This window comes from Stegostoma tigrinum, chromosome 31 (genome assembly GCF_030684315.1).
Source record: "Stegostoma tigrinum isolate sSteTig4 chromosome 31, sSteTig4.hap1, whole genome shotgun sequence".
NCBI lineage: Eukaryota > Metazoa > Chordata > Chondrichthyes > Orectolobiformes > Stegostomatidae > Stegostoma > Stegostoma tigrinum.
Genome location: NC_081384.1, coordinates 9,247,562 through 9,262,564, shown reverse-complemented (window position 1 = coordinate 9,262,564; position 15,003 = coordinate 9,247,562). Strand labels below are relative to the sequence as shown.

The window sequence follows — 15,003 nt, the reverse complement described above, 5'->3', positions numbered from 1 at the left end:
TTTCACAGAGTCTGCTGTAAGGGAATGGGGTTAGATCATGAAGACTGCTGTAGTTGCAGAAAAGAGAGGTCATGCCATTCAATAATTTTTAAATATGAAGATAACTTTTACATTTTGAAGCACCAGAAACTTGAGGTTAGGGATAATTGGTGAGCAGGATTAAAACCTATCTAAAATTACAGTATTTAAAAGGAATATGGATAGGTATTTGAAAAGGAAGGGCTTAGAGGGATATGGACCAAATGCTAGCATATGGAACTAGGTCAGATTGGGATGTCTGGTTGGTGCGTGAGTTGGGCTGAGGGGTCTGCTTTCATGCTCTATGACTGACCGAAGCCCATTTTTTAGGGAGGGATGCTGCCATCCTTGCCTGGTCTGGCCTGCATTTGACTCCAGAAACACCACAATGTGGTTGATTCTTAATTGCCCTCTGGATAATTAGGGATTGTCAACAAATGCTGGCCTAGACAGCACCAACCAAATCCCATGAACAAATTAAAAAGTTGTTACAGAATAGTATGCTGGGAAAAAGCTAGGTTGAAATTAGTTTTTAAGAGAGTTTGATTTTTATGTTTGTATGGTGTCCATTCAGTTTTGTCCAAAGAAAATTTGTGCTCATTGTGTTGATGAAATGTTTTAACTTTTCATTTTTTTAAAAAAAAAGTGTTTACTGCTTGCATTTGACTTGACTTCTTCTGATCCGAGCTTGTTGTTATATTCAAGAGTGATCTACTGATATACAACCAAAACAACAGTTCTGGTGCAAAACTGTTTTTCCAAGCCTCCTACTGACTTTAGATTAGATTCCCTACAGTGTGGAAGCAGGCCTGTCAGCCCAACAAGTCCACATCGCCCCTTGGAGCATCCCATCCCCCTATAACCACACACCCTTGAACACTTCTGGCAATTTAGCATGACCGATCCACCTAGCCTGCACATCTTTGGATTGTGGGAGGAAACCGGAGCACCCGGAGGAAACCCACGCAGACACGGAGAATATGCAAACTGCGCACACAGTTGTCTGAGGCTGGAATTGAATCCAGATCCCTGGCGCTGTGAGGCTGCAGTGTTAACCACTGAGCCACCGCGCTGCCCTTGTTCATAGTTTTGTCAGTATCCCAGATTGTTTAATGTTCCTTGTCCCAGTCATTGATGTTCACGCTTTTATAATGGGTCCTAATGAGTTGAGTAGTTGTAGAGATACTTCAAACATAGCTTTTCCTTTCAAAGATACTGGAGTCTGGTAGAAATCATGAGACTATATTAACGGTCCTTTTTTTTTGAAAAAAGAAGCATTGAACTACAACTGAATGCCTAATTGTGAATACCACGTTGCAGCATTTCAGGATGTGCATAAAATGGTGTGAAGTTTTAAGAACTCTTCCAATATTTATTTCTGGTTAAGCAATGCCAGTGATCTGAATACTTGCATCTTTCCTTTCCACCACTGATGGAAAAGCCTTTTGGAGCGTCATGGTCTACTTTATGGAATTCTGTAAACCACTTCGCCTTTTACTTTTTTAAAAAAAAAACCTCCCTTAAATGCCATCTGTTTAAGCCAAGCTTCTGGTTATCTTTCCAAAAAATTCCCACCACAATTTTTGTATTGGCAACATTTTGTTGTTAGTTTACTATGTCAAAACATGCTTTGTCAATTCATAAGGCTGTAACTGTGTTTGTTTTAATTTTAAAATAGCCTGTTAGAAATGCGTTTCAGTATTTTAGTTAGATTGAAGAAGGGGCTCCAGTTCAAATTGGATCAGCCCTTCCTTTGATCATAATGAAGGCAAAAAACTTGAGTCTGTATTCCAAAAATAAATCATTCCCAGAACTGAAGTTCAGAAGTTATTTTACTTGTGATTTTGTGTCTCTTTCACCATGCTAAACTTGGGAGTTCACATTTATCTGATTTGATATACATCCTGCCTGCTGCTGCTGGGTGTGGATTTTGCCATTGTTTTTGACTAGATTTCTGTGATGAGACCTTTTTTCAATGCCTTAGTATTTGTTTAACATTTTGGACACACCAAGTCAATTAACTGTGCTTGTCGCCCATTTTATAAATTCCCAGTGTAAGGAAGATTTGAAGAGACATCCAAATCCCTTTTTTAGGTAATTTGGATCAGCTGAGGAGGAGCCAGTTGGGTTAGATCTGCTGATTTTAAATTAGGACTTTAACAATTAGGAATAAGCATCAAAATGATCTCAGTTGATTTCTTGCTAATCAGAGCAATATTTTCTTTTTGTGCTGTGATGCGATGGCCACAAAGCTAACAGAATTAAGTGAGATTGCTGATACCTTTTTGTCAGAAGAGGATCCACTTGTAAAATGCCAGCAAATGGATGCTGACAAACCCTCCGTTATCCCATCAAACTCAGCTTTAATTGGACTACAGTTGGCAGGGGATGTTGGCGATGGGGCTTGATGGTTATAGCATCTGCCGTTTAAACTCCTGAGTATGCTCCAAGATGCAAGAGAATGCTTAGTGCTTCCTGAGTCACCAGTACTGTAAAATATTGTCCTTCACAAATGAAGAATTGGTGTGGTCATTCGTTCCATTTAATAGTTAATTTTGTAAACCATGGCTCTGAACTTCACTGCCCATGACCGATGTGAAATCGATGTTTTTTTGATTGACCAATGGTTTGGCTTGACTATCCAGCTTGTTCAAGTTGCCAGGTATTGATAAAAATTGTACCAGCACTTTATAAAATGCACATTGATCGACAGAAGTCGTCTTTTCTTTTTTTAAAATATTGCCCCAGCATTTTGTTAATTAGCCCTCTAAGTTTTCCACTGCAGTAATTAGCCTTTTAGATTTGTAATTAGTTAATTGAGAAGAGATTTGATAAAGTTGCTCAAAACTAACGGTCTAGACAGAGCAAATAGAGAAACTATCTTCACTTGTGCAAGAGTGGAGAACCAGAAGACACTTGAGTAGTTTGTTTGTTTGTTTGTTTTGTCAAAAGTGGCACGAAGAAGACACTTTTATTTGCAACTGTTTATGATCTAGGCCCAAAACGTCAGCTTTCCTGCTCCTCTGCTGCTTGGCTTGCTGTGTTCATCCAGTTCCACACTTTATCTATGATCTTGATGCCTTTTTTAAAAAAAAAGCAGGTATGATAGATTCAATTGTGGCTTTCAAAACCGAATTGGATAATCATCTGGAGGGAGAATGTTTTGAAGGACTACCGAGACAATGCAAGGAAGGGAAATTAGCTGAATTGTCCTTGCAGAGAGCCAACATGTGCTCCAAGAGCCGATGGCCACCTGTGCTGTAACCATCGCATGGTTCTGCGGCTCATTCAAGAGAATAGAGGAAAGACTTTTTTTATTCCATATCATTGCCTAAGAAAATTTTAACATCCTTTTCTTCACATAGGCTGGTTCCCTGTTTTTCTACAAAGTCTAAGTGTATGACAAAAATGGTCGTTAATGGTGAAGTGTCTTGATACACCAACATTGTATACCTTGGAGTAGGAATTTTCAATCCTTTGGAGTTGTTTCTGGAGAGGGAAACCACCTGGTAAGGCATAATGGTAAATTGATCAGAATGATCAACCTACCAGATCTTGCTTTGTAGTCAGACCTTGGTTTCAGATACTTTGGCAGAATATCACTGATTTTTTTCTTTAGGTTTTGCCCTTGATGGAAAAATTGTACAAAACCTGAATCAATAAGAAAATATTGAGTGGGGCTGGGAAGATGGGAAACAACTACTATTAGCCTTGCATTGTGAGCAAATGCAGGCAAACATGATGAAATTGCTTTCAACTTAATTTCCCAAAACTGCTGGAACCACCTTTTCTGTAATTAGCCTGGGTAAGTGTGGTTACAATAGAGGTAAGCAACAGCGGTAAACCTTTGTAACAGTTTGTTATTTTGCTTACAGTTGACAGTCCATTAGTACTTACTAAGCTACAAAATAGAGGGACAATTTCACTTCATCTTGTGATTCCTTACACAGGTAGGTTTTCATTTACTTGCCTGAAGAAGCTACTTGGAGAACGTTATTTATCTTGGACTCATCTTATGAAATGGTTCCCCCTTTGTATCTGTGATTCCACAATGACTTCTGGTTCTTGCCTGTTGGTATTCACTGATTCTGGTCTCTGTAAAACAGTTCCAAAAATAAAACCCCTTCCCTTTTTTGTTTTGCATGTATGGTTCCAGTTGTTTATTGTGTGTAGGACTGACATTGCTTTACACCACAAGATAGCAAGCAAACAGTGTCTATAGGTGAGATATTAAACTATTTTCACCATTTAACCTCTTTTGGGTATTAAGATGGTAAGGCATTATATAAGGACAAGTCAGTGGAATTTTCCCTAAAGTTCCAGCCAGTATTTATTCCTTGAGCAGCATTGAGGGAAAAATTATTTGGTCAATTCCTAGGGTCAATAAATGTTGAACTGGAAAAGCACAGCCTGTATCCTGACAAACTGTTTCAGCCCAAAACGTTGACCTTCCTGCTCCTCGGATGCTGTCTGATCAGCTGTCTTTTTCCAGCTCCATGTTTATTGATTCTAGCTTCCAGCATCTGCACACCCCGGTCATTCCTGATATGTGGGAGCTTGCTCTATGCAAACTGGCTGTTCAGTTTCCTACACTTCCAACAGTAACCACTCTTCAGAACATTCTTCACTTGACTGTAAAGCACTTTGTAGCATTCGAAAGTAATGGAAGTTAATACTTTTTTGATGTACTGAACTCAAAGCACACTTAAGTAGCCATTGGGGAAAATCTAAGTTGCGTCCTGGCACCTCAAAGATGCTATGGAATTCCCTTTTTACACTTGTCAGTGCTATTGATTGACCTGTGAGCCCTAGTCGCCAGAATTTTATTATATCGGCCGTTCTGTGCTCTGTCGAATGAGTGTTCTCAAAGCAGATTGCCCTTGCTCCAAGATGACCAGGAGAACGTTTTGTGAGAAGGTGGGTGGGGGGGAATCATTTTGTTATTTGCACTGGACTGATGATATCTATCTACTCATCCTGATAGGCCACTTTAAGGCTTTATTTGAGCCTGGTAGGTGTAAGTTTGGTGAAAATACAAATACACATCCCTCTTCGATCAGTGCAGCTTTTATACTGCAATGCACTTCATGCAGGTTGTTCAGAACTTCTGTTAGTTTGTAGAACTTCCTGGGTTGAAAAGATTACATTTCTTTTTAAACACTTGTTAAAGATGCTCATTCACCTTGCTGAATGAATGTGCCCTTCTAATTTCCTACTTGTGATACTGGAACAGAAAAAACGAAGTTGTGTGTCACCTCCAGAAACCCAGTAGCATGGCACAGCTAAGTGTACTACTCAAAATGAGCAAACAGGAGATTATGCAGCAGATCCATTAAGTGTCTGACTTTTCAAACCAAGGGAGTCGAAGCCAAAAAAATTGGTATTGACTCTTGAGAGAGCCCTGTTCTATTTGACCAGCTACTGATTGTCTAAACCAGCTGAAATATTTGGAATTTATGGAAATGAATGTAAATTGAAGGCTGCCTTTATCCAAAAGTGGTGATTCAGTTGTGAGAAGGCCTGTTAAATAATAAAATAGAAAGCAAATATAACCTTGGTAGAACTATCCAGATTATTTGATGCCAGGGTTGCTGAATTAGATATTGGTGCTAATCGAAACAAAAATTAAAATGCATTTCTGTAAATACATAACGTAAAATCTTTCTTAAAATACCAATTCCTGTCTGCACATCTTGCTTAAAACTTTTTTCTTTTATTTTGCTCAAATTTTACTGTTAAATTTATGTCAGCATTTCCCAATCATTGTTTCAGTGCCAACTGCCCTTAAGTAGTTTCACGCTCTTGCCACTAGGAGATCCTGGAGAGCACATTTCTTATTTGTGTTTTTGAACAGATATCATCTTTCATTTTAGTGGAAGCCTTCTGTAATCAACTGACAATGAACTCTGTGCATCAGTAAAGTAGATTGTAGAGAACAAATGAAGACTGCAGACATCAGAGATAAAACAATATCTGATGTTGGGGCTAGTTTAGGTGAGAAATATTGTCTGGTACATTTCCCAGTTCAAACAACAAGATGTGATCTCACTCATCTGAGTAATCAATCATTTTTGAACATATTTGAAAGGCAGTGCTCTTTGCTTACTAACCTCTGCACTGACATTTCAGCTTGGGTAGTATATATGTATAATGCTTCGGCTTGACTCACCAACGAATTTACTGTGGTAACTTGCATTTATCCCTTCATCCTTTTTTCTGTTTAACAATTTGTAGAGTATATGGTATGGAATTCAGTTTGTCAAGTGTAAATTAAGTCCTATTGGAATTAGTTGGAATAATAAAATCTAACTTGGTTGCTTAACAGCAGCAACTAGTGATCAGAAAAGTCAGGTGTTACTATTTTTATAAAGTTTTGAATAATATTTGTTCACTTTGTGTACTGTACCCAAAGATAATATCAATGCCAAGAAAGAGTTCTTTTACAAATGAAGCAATATTTCACTTCTATGATCTTTCCTGTAAACTTGATAATTGTGCTGTCCTGGGGTAGATATGCAGGTCTGAAAAGGTTCTGACCAATGATTTCAACTTGGTACTGCTTTTCAAGGGTGCAGCAACTTTCCTCCATCTGACGCATGGCTGGAAATGAGCAGGTGGTTTCTACTCCTGATCACTATCCAGTGATACAGGGGAAATTATGCAAAAAATAGCGAGGCTTTGGTAGTTGGTATGAGCAACGTATGCTTGAACAGCTTTCTGACACTTGCTGGCTTGGTCATGTATTAAATGAGGGAGCCATTTGGATAATAACCATAGACCCCTGGTGTGGAAATGCACAATGCTGTTAGGAAAGTGTCAGCCGACTGCAGTGGCTCAAGAATGTGTGACTGACCACCACCTTCTCAAAAGGATCAAAGGATGGGCAATAATTGTTGGCCCAGCCAGCGACGCCCACGTTCCATGAAATGAATTAAGAAAATTGTTGCAGTTAACAAATTGTGTGATGACAGAGTAACCAGACTATGTTGGAAAGTATTTTCTTTTTTGGATCCTGCGCTGAATAGGAGTACACTAAGTGAGCTGAAACAAAAACAGAAATTGCTGGTGAAGCTCAGCAGGCCTGGCAGCATCGGTGGGAAGAAAGTAACGTTTTGAGTCTGGTATTTCTTTTTCAGAACTCTGAAAAGGTGACCTCTAGTTCTGGATTTTTCTAAAAAGAGGAAATATCTCTCTTTATGATCCCAGCTGATGGTAATGCTGGACAAGTCAGATCCCAGACTGAAAGCTGGCATGAAGGATCATATGTTTGACTTTAATGAGGTGGTCTCTTGCTGAAACATAAGCATAATGTTGCAGATTTTGTTATCTCATTAAAACAGAAGCTTATTAATGAAAGAAGCGAAGATATAAATAGAATAAATCAAACCACGAATTAACACACGTTCAAGTATCATTTTAAGCAAACAGCAGAAAGTGTTGAATCCCATTAATCCAAAACAGTCCTTCATAAATTTGAAAGGAAAGCAACAACATTCATAGCACAAAAAGCAGACACTGCTTTTGGTTCAGTACCCAAAAGCACATCTCGAGCTATAGATAGAGTTGATGGTAGTTGATTCTTCCCTAAGATGGGGAATTTCAAGACTAGGGGTCACATTTTATGTTGAGAGGAGAGAGATTTTTAAAAAAGACATGAGGCAGATTTTTTTACGTAGAAGGTTCACTCCACGTGTGAACAATCCTAACGAAGTCATGGATGCAGGTACAATTACAGTGCTTAGACATTTGAATGGATATATGAATAGGAAGGGTTTGGAGGGTTATGGGCCAGGAGCAGGGATCATGATTACTTTTGGGATCACGTTTGGCATGGACTGGTTAGACTGAAGGGTCTGTCTCAATGCTGTGTGACTCCATAACACCACTTGTTCAGCATGAGCCCTAGAGTCCCTGACATCTCAGTAGGTTTAAGATTGTGGCTTTTGCCTATAGATTACAGCTACCTTCTTTCTGGAGCTATTATACCTATGATAAGTGATAATAAAAATATGCATAAATCACAGTTTACATCACACTTTTCCCGTCCAACTTGAAGCTATTCAGGGTGTTAATAGTTCCATCAAATCACCCCTTCCAGGTCTAAGTTCTAGTGGAAACCAGCGCAGCCTGTTCAGCCTGTCTGAAAACCAACCCACTCTCTTCCTGCATCAATCTAGATAATCTCGTCTGATCTGCCTTCAATGCATTTACATCCTCCTTCAAATGAGGAGACCCAAACTGCACACAGTATTTGTGATGTGGTCTCACCAGTGCCCTGTATAACATCCTTGGTTTTATGTTCCATTCATTTCGTAGTATTATGTCCCAATGGCTTTCCTGATTATTTCCAGGATTGGAGTGATCAATTCGGTGAGGGTACAATTTTCTCTCTCTTTTTTAATCTGTAAGTGTATGTTAGACCTTCTTGCATAGTTTTGGTTGTTTGTTCCCATGGTGAAACCAATGCAGAGTGATTATGAATAGTGGGTTCCATTCCCATTTGCCTGTAAAGACACTGCTTAAAACTTCTGAAATCAGGAGCTATTTGTCGTTTTAACCTTTATACCACTTTTTTAAATGATGAAGCATTGCTATCTCTGAGCAATGACCTCAAGTTTGGCAAACTAAGTGAAGGTCTGTTTCCTTCCATGATGTAAACACAAAAACCCTGTTTTCTCTAAACAAATAAAAAACTACTGCAAGCCCTGCTGTGGTTGGCCATTGCTGATGATAGCATATCGCCTGTCTGTGTCGATAGTAAAGTATAGGTAGAACAACTGTTGCTTTGTTTGGTCTTTTCACAGATGCTTAGGTGTTTGCTGTGATCACTTTTCTTTTGGGACAGAGGAAGACAAAATAGTTTTACATTAACATTCATGTTGACTTGAAATTTCAGTCCTGCAAAAGAAGTTGCTGATCCAGTGCCGAAAAAAGTCTCCCGTGGCCTCTGAGTCATGGTTGAAAAGATGGGGCATAGAAACTTCGGTGATATTGGGAGGCAGAATGACCAAATACATATTTTATTTTCTGAATGAGATTTATTCCCGGTAGCTAAGGAAGAACGGTCTTTTTCCAAGTAACCAATTTTAAGCTGGACACCCATTTGAGAAAAGTGAAACAAAGACTTGCATTCGTCACCTCGGGATGTCATAAAATGGCTTTACAACAAATTATTTTTTTTCCCCTGAAATGTGATTCCCATTGTAATGATCAAGACACTAATCCAAGTGGGAATAACAGCAAGGTCCCATGAATAACAGAGATGGTGACCAACTAATCTTGTTTTCAGTATTGGGTGAGGGATTAATACTATTGGTTAGGGCACTGAAAAGCACTCCTGCTTGCTTAAACAATGTCTTGGGCTCCTTTTACATCTACCAGAGGACTTTAGACAGGACCTCCCTGTTAACATCTGAAAAACATTACCTCCAAAAATGCATCATTCCTCTTGTATTGCACTGGAAAAAACCTTTTTGAAGTCACAACCCTCCAAATGGATTAAGACCTGGAGGTGACCACAGCTGATTGCCAAGCGGAGGTAGAATGTAAATCCCCAGGTTTTGTAGCCTAGATTGCTAAGGTTCAATGGATCAAGGATAGCCTCTGAACTCTGGTTTGGGCATGCAGTTGAAAGAAATAGATACATACATTTATTTATTTATGATCACTTTGAACTTGTTCTAGCATTAGCCTTATTCACTGACTTGGATTGACTATATAATCACTCCCCGAGGAGGTGTACGATAATCACTAAACTTCCACGTCCTTAAAGTAGGACTTCACAACTTTGCAGATAATTCAGATCAGAATAGCAGTGATTTTGTTTAAAAAATACTCAAAGCTGTATTTACTGAAAGATCAGCTAACTGCTGATTTTTGTTTTAATCTTGACAACCTTCCTTTGTTTGAAATATCACACCATTTTTCCAGACGAAATGATGTTGCTAAGCACTGCCTATCCTTGCTGGACCTTTTAACAGACTGAATGGTGACAATAGCATTCTGGGGTCATGGGCCTTTAATGAGTCATGTGCTCCCCTTTTAACAATGTCTGCATGAAACAGTATGTATTTTTGTTTTAGTCTTTCTGCAGTGCTGTGTTTATACAACTTTTGAGATATTTTAAATAAAAAAAAATCCATTGTCCTGGCCTGTTCTTGAGAGGGCAGATGTTATTTTTCAGACATTTGCCCTTTTTAATGAAGTAGAGGCGACTTGTGCCTGTGAAATTTTGAATAATCCTATTAAGGCTTAGGAAAATGGACAAAGCAATGTTGGAAGATGCTTTAAATCTTGCTTTAGTGCATTCTGCATTGCAGTACGTCGAGCTGTACCTTTTCCAGGACGGTTTTGAAACAGTCTTAATGAAATAAATATCCTTTCAAAAAGAACTTAGTTTGGCCTACTGCTGTCCTTGAATCGTGAGTATTTAAATGTATGCTTAATTCAGATTAAGCAAACAAAATAGTTAGATATTTAATTGCCCTAATTTTAATAATCTTCAGTTATGCTTAGCACTCCCCATCAAAGCCAAGAAGCAGTGAATTCTGCACAAACATAAATCACAGCACATGTGGTCAGTGACCATTTGCAGTGTTTTAAACAAAAATTGGATGGTGCTTTGCCTGTTCCAAATCAATCATTATGAATGTCAAGTATATCCTCAATGCAAGCCCCACTCATTTGATTGTATTGAGGGAAGAGCAAAATAATGCACGTGCTAGAAACCTGAAGTCAAAATAGAAACACTTAGCAATCAGATTGTGTCTCTCTAGAGAGAACGCTTGCAGTGGCAGCTTTTCCACTTGCAGACTGGAATTGGGATGCAAGAACATATCCAGTTTCTCAGCGCTGTACTGAACATCTACAGTTATGGCCTCAAGGTCTATCTCTGTATTGTCTGAACTGCCTCTGTTTTCATGCTGCTTGACCAACATCCTGTATTGGATAAATGGAAATTTTCATCCAGTTAAAAAAACTTCGGGCCCCACAAATCTATTCCCAAGCTATCAATAGCATTTCCTTCCCTGGCTACTATTTCAAGCTGGATCAGATTTTTTTAGCAAAATTTGTGTTCCATTGAGCCAAGAATTGAGTTCAGGACTCGGTGCTTCCCCCCCCCCCCCCCCCCCCCCCCAACCTCCTGTCTTGATAATTAGTGTTTTCCTTGCCAGCCACCACCTTTCCACACTGCATAAACTTGAGCTTGCCTAAAATGTTGCTGCCCAACCGTTAACATGCTCCAAACTCTGTCATGAACCACTATATGCTTGCTGACCTTCAGTGGCTTCTGGCCCTCGAAAGAATCAATTTAAAAATTCTCATCCTTTTTAATATAAAGTCTGTCTGTACATTTTCCACAGTAAACTCCTACAGCCGTTTGTTCTGAGGAGTCTTTTGCCCCTTCAATTCTGGCCTCTTTGTATACATTCCTTGCATACCTTGCCCCATCATTTTTGGCGTTCAGTCTCCAGCCCTGACTCTAAAATTTTCCCTCACTCCCACCCACCCCCAACCCAATACTGCTTCCCTCACACCCTCTTCTTTTATACCCTTGCTTCCTGACCCCCCTCCCCCACTTATTTAAAAGTAGTTGTTTGACCAAATCTGTCCTAGTATCTCCTCTCTGGGCTTGTATTCAGTTTAGTCTTCCCACATTAATGATGCTAAATAAAGGAGCATTGTTATTCAGAAATCATTTTAGCTTGGTGACATTTTGTCAGAACGCAGCATGTTTAACTATCAGAAATGTAAATATATTGTTAGTTTGTATGCAGGTTTTAGTTGATAAACATGAACATTTTGACTGAATTTTACTGCCAATGAATAGCCACTTAAACTGCCTAAAGATTCTGCTTGAAATAGAAACCTTTTACTTTTGTAGTTTAAATGGGGCTATTGGCCTTTTGCAGAGCTGGTGTCAAATAAGCTTGATTGTATCATGGCATTGAGTGATTTTTTTTTTGTAGGCTAGAATTTGACTATTATCATTTGTTTTACTTCTGAATAATTCCGCTTTAATGCTTGCCTTTCTTTTGCATAGAGAGGAATTGCACCCCATTATTCTAGCAATTACGTTGATTCATATTGTGACACCATTTTGCAGGATCAGAAAAAGGTTTTTCATTCATAATCCTATCAGTTGGCATCTTTTTGTCAGGAGGTTTCTCCCTATTTCCAAACTGTAAGCAACCTAAGAGTCGAGAAAGATGAAACACTGACCCACTACAATGGGATTGGATGTGAAATTAAGGTTTTGTTTTTCTAAGGTGAATAGAAATGATCTCTGGTTGCATGGTAGCAATTAATTTCTGTAGTACGCAGTTGTGTAATACACTCCTTGCTAGACAAAGGAAATATTCTGTAGTTAAAGTAGTTTCAGTAGATTTGGAATTCACCACTACCAGGGATTCTGAAAGAGAGAGAAGTGAAAATGTCTCCTGTTATGTGTACACTGTTTGCAAAGCATGTCATTTTATGGTTGGTGTACTGATTATTCCTATCTTGGCTACATTTTTAAACAAATTTTTTCCTCTTTGTCTACAGAATATTCTCCTTTTTGGATGTGGTCACTTTGTGTCGCTGTGCTCAAGTTTCCAGGGTAAGGTTTTTCATTACCTTCCTCACTTTTAAAGGACTAGTCTGGGCTGCCACAAAGGATAAGCTAATTGAAGTAATTTTTATCTTTGGATTGCTGTTAAGTCAGTTGGTGCCCAAGTGATACAAGTGACTGCATATTCACAAGAAGTAAGTCAGAAAGGGTGCCTAATCCTGGTCAAGATGCTCTGAAAGTGTGCATTAAGAAGCTGTTGATGCGTTTTGGGAGGGAAAGGAAGTGTTGGCATAAAAGCAACCGGGGTTGTGGGGGTGGAGTGGAGGAGGAAAACTGAACCATACTGACTTCTTTATAATGTAATCTGAACTATGTCAATAGTTATGTTAGCCAGAGTGGTGGTGGTGGTTTTCTTTTGTTTTATTTTGCTCCTTCACTAGATGCTCACTCCTCAAAAATGAGGAATAGATGTAGACTGTTTATTTCCTCAATCTGCCCTGCCATTCAATAAGGTTGTGCAGTCAACTCCGCTTTCTCGCTTGACCCCTTTTTAAAAGTAGCTGTCTAAATCTATATTGAACGTAGAACGTAGAACATAGAACATTACAGCACAGTACAGGCCCTTCGGCCCTCGATGTTGTGCCGACCTGTCATACCGATCTCAAGCCCATCTAACCTACACTACTCCATGTACGTCCGTATGCTTGTTGAGTGTATTAAATGCCCCAGCTTCTTCTAGCCTTTATGGTAGGGAGTTCCAAAGATTTTTGACACTTAAGAGAAGAAAATACACCCCAAATCCTCTTAAATGGGAGACAGCTTGTACCAAAACTGTGCCCCCACCATGTGGGAAAACATCTTTCAGCATCTCCTATCAAGAATATAATGTTTTAATGCGATCATGTTACCCATTCTTCTAAACAGCAAGTTGCTTAGACTATCTCCTGAGATTACCCTTGTCTAACTCTTGCCAAAACATTGGCATGTTACTATGTGTAACTACACGGGTCTGAGAGTCCTCAACCTTACCATACCAACCTGTGGTCGTGTGATTCCAGTCTTGTGCTCAGCTGCTATTCATGTGTACTCCCATCAAGGGTTATTTTAAGGAGACTGTCAGATGAAGCTTAGTTAAGCCACTGCAGGGGTACCGAGCTCCACTTCTTCCCTTTACTGTCAGACTGACTTGGATTACCTCATACAGCAAAGGTCAGATCACCCCTTTTTAATCAAATGGACTTCAATGTGGAGACAACTGATCAACAAGTGTGTGTTGGGAATCTTCCAGGGATTGATGTATCAGTGTCCTAGACTCTGATTTTAGAGGGCATAATTTTAATGGTTGCAAATAACAAAACTTGAATCCAGCAAACATTTAGGAGCATATGCTTCATTAGGTTATAAACAGATTGATGGAATAAGCAGATACATAGCAGGTGAAATTCAATTCTGCCCAGTTCTAGGTATCAAACCTGAAGGATAATTAGATCGTGGAAATGGTGAATAGGAGATTTTCAGAATGGTACCATTGATGGGGTCTTCATTTGAGTTGAAACATGTGTGAAGCTGGGCTCGTTCTTTGGAGCAGATAGGTTTAAGGCAATATTTGAATAAAATAATGAAGAGGTTTGATAGAAAAACTAAGAAAAAAAACTGGTACTGATAAGGATTCCAGCTATCTGGCAAAAGGACCAAAGAGACTGAAGAACATTTTTAATGGGTGATTTGTTATGATCTTCAATACACTGCCTGGAAGAGTGGTGGAAGCAGATTGAGTGAGTAGTTCCTTTAAAAGACTTGAACAGGAAATGTTTGCACTGCTTTAGGAAAATAGCTGGGGGATCACGATTAACTGAGTTGTCATTGCAGAAAGCCAACAAAAGCTGAATGACCTCCAATGCTATCGGATTCTAGGTAATATTTTAGACTCGCTGTACCTAAAATGTTTTTAATATTTTGTATACAATGATCTTTTTTTCCCCTCCACTGTCTTATCCCTGTGCCTACCACTCACCTTTTTGGATTTTTTTTTTCCTGTGCTCTTAACCTTTCATTACAACTCATTCTTTGTATTTGATCAATTATTTTGCTTTTCCCTGTGTCCTTTCTGCTCCTTTTTTGTTTTTACAATTTGCTTTTAGATGGTACTTCATATTTTTTCCGGATTCCTGGATGTACTAACTGAAAGTGATGTTTGTGCTGTACTTGGGGGTGGCAATGGCCTAGTGGTACAATTGCTGGATTGTTAACCCAGAGACCCAGATAATATTCTAGGGACCCAGGTTTGAATCCTGCTATGACAGAGATGATTTGAATTTGATTTTGAATTCAGTAAAAATATCTGGAATTACAAATCTAATGATGACCATGGACCCATTGTCGAAAAAAACCAGTATGGCGCTCCAAATGTTTTTAGGGGAGGAAACTGGCAT

At 39.0% G+C, this 15,003-nt stretch overlaps 1 protein-coding gene across 5 annotated transcripts in view; it reads left to right on the top strand.

Moving 5' to 3' along the window:
• Window positions 1-15,003, top strand: part of LOC125466186 (F-box/LRR-repeat protein 20) — a 123,348-nt gene that overhangs the window by 56,143 nt on the left and 52,202 nt on the right. For all 5 annotated transcript variants that reach the window (XM_048560377.2, XM_048560379.2, XM_048560375.2 and 2 more), the window contains one exon: window positions 12,565-12,619. In XM_048560377.2, the coding sequence (XP_048416334.1) occupies window positions 12,565-12,619 (55 nt within the window). The remainder of the gene's footprint in view (window positions 1-12,564; window positions 12,620-15,003) is intronic.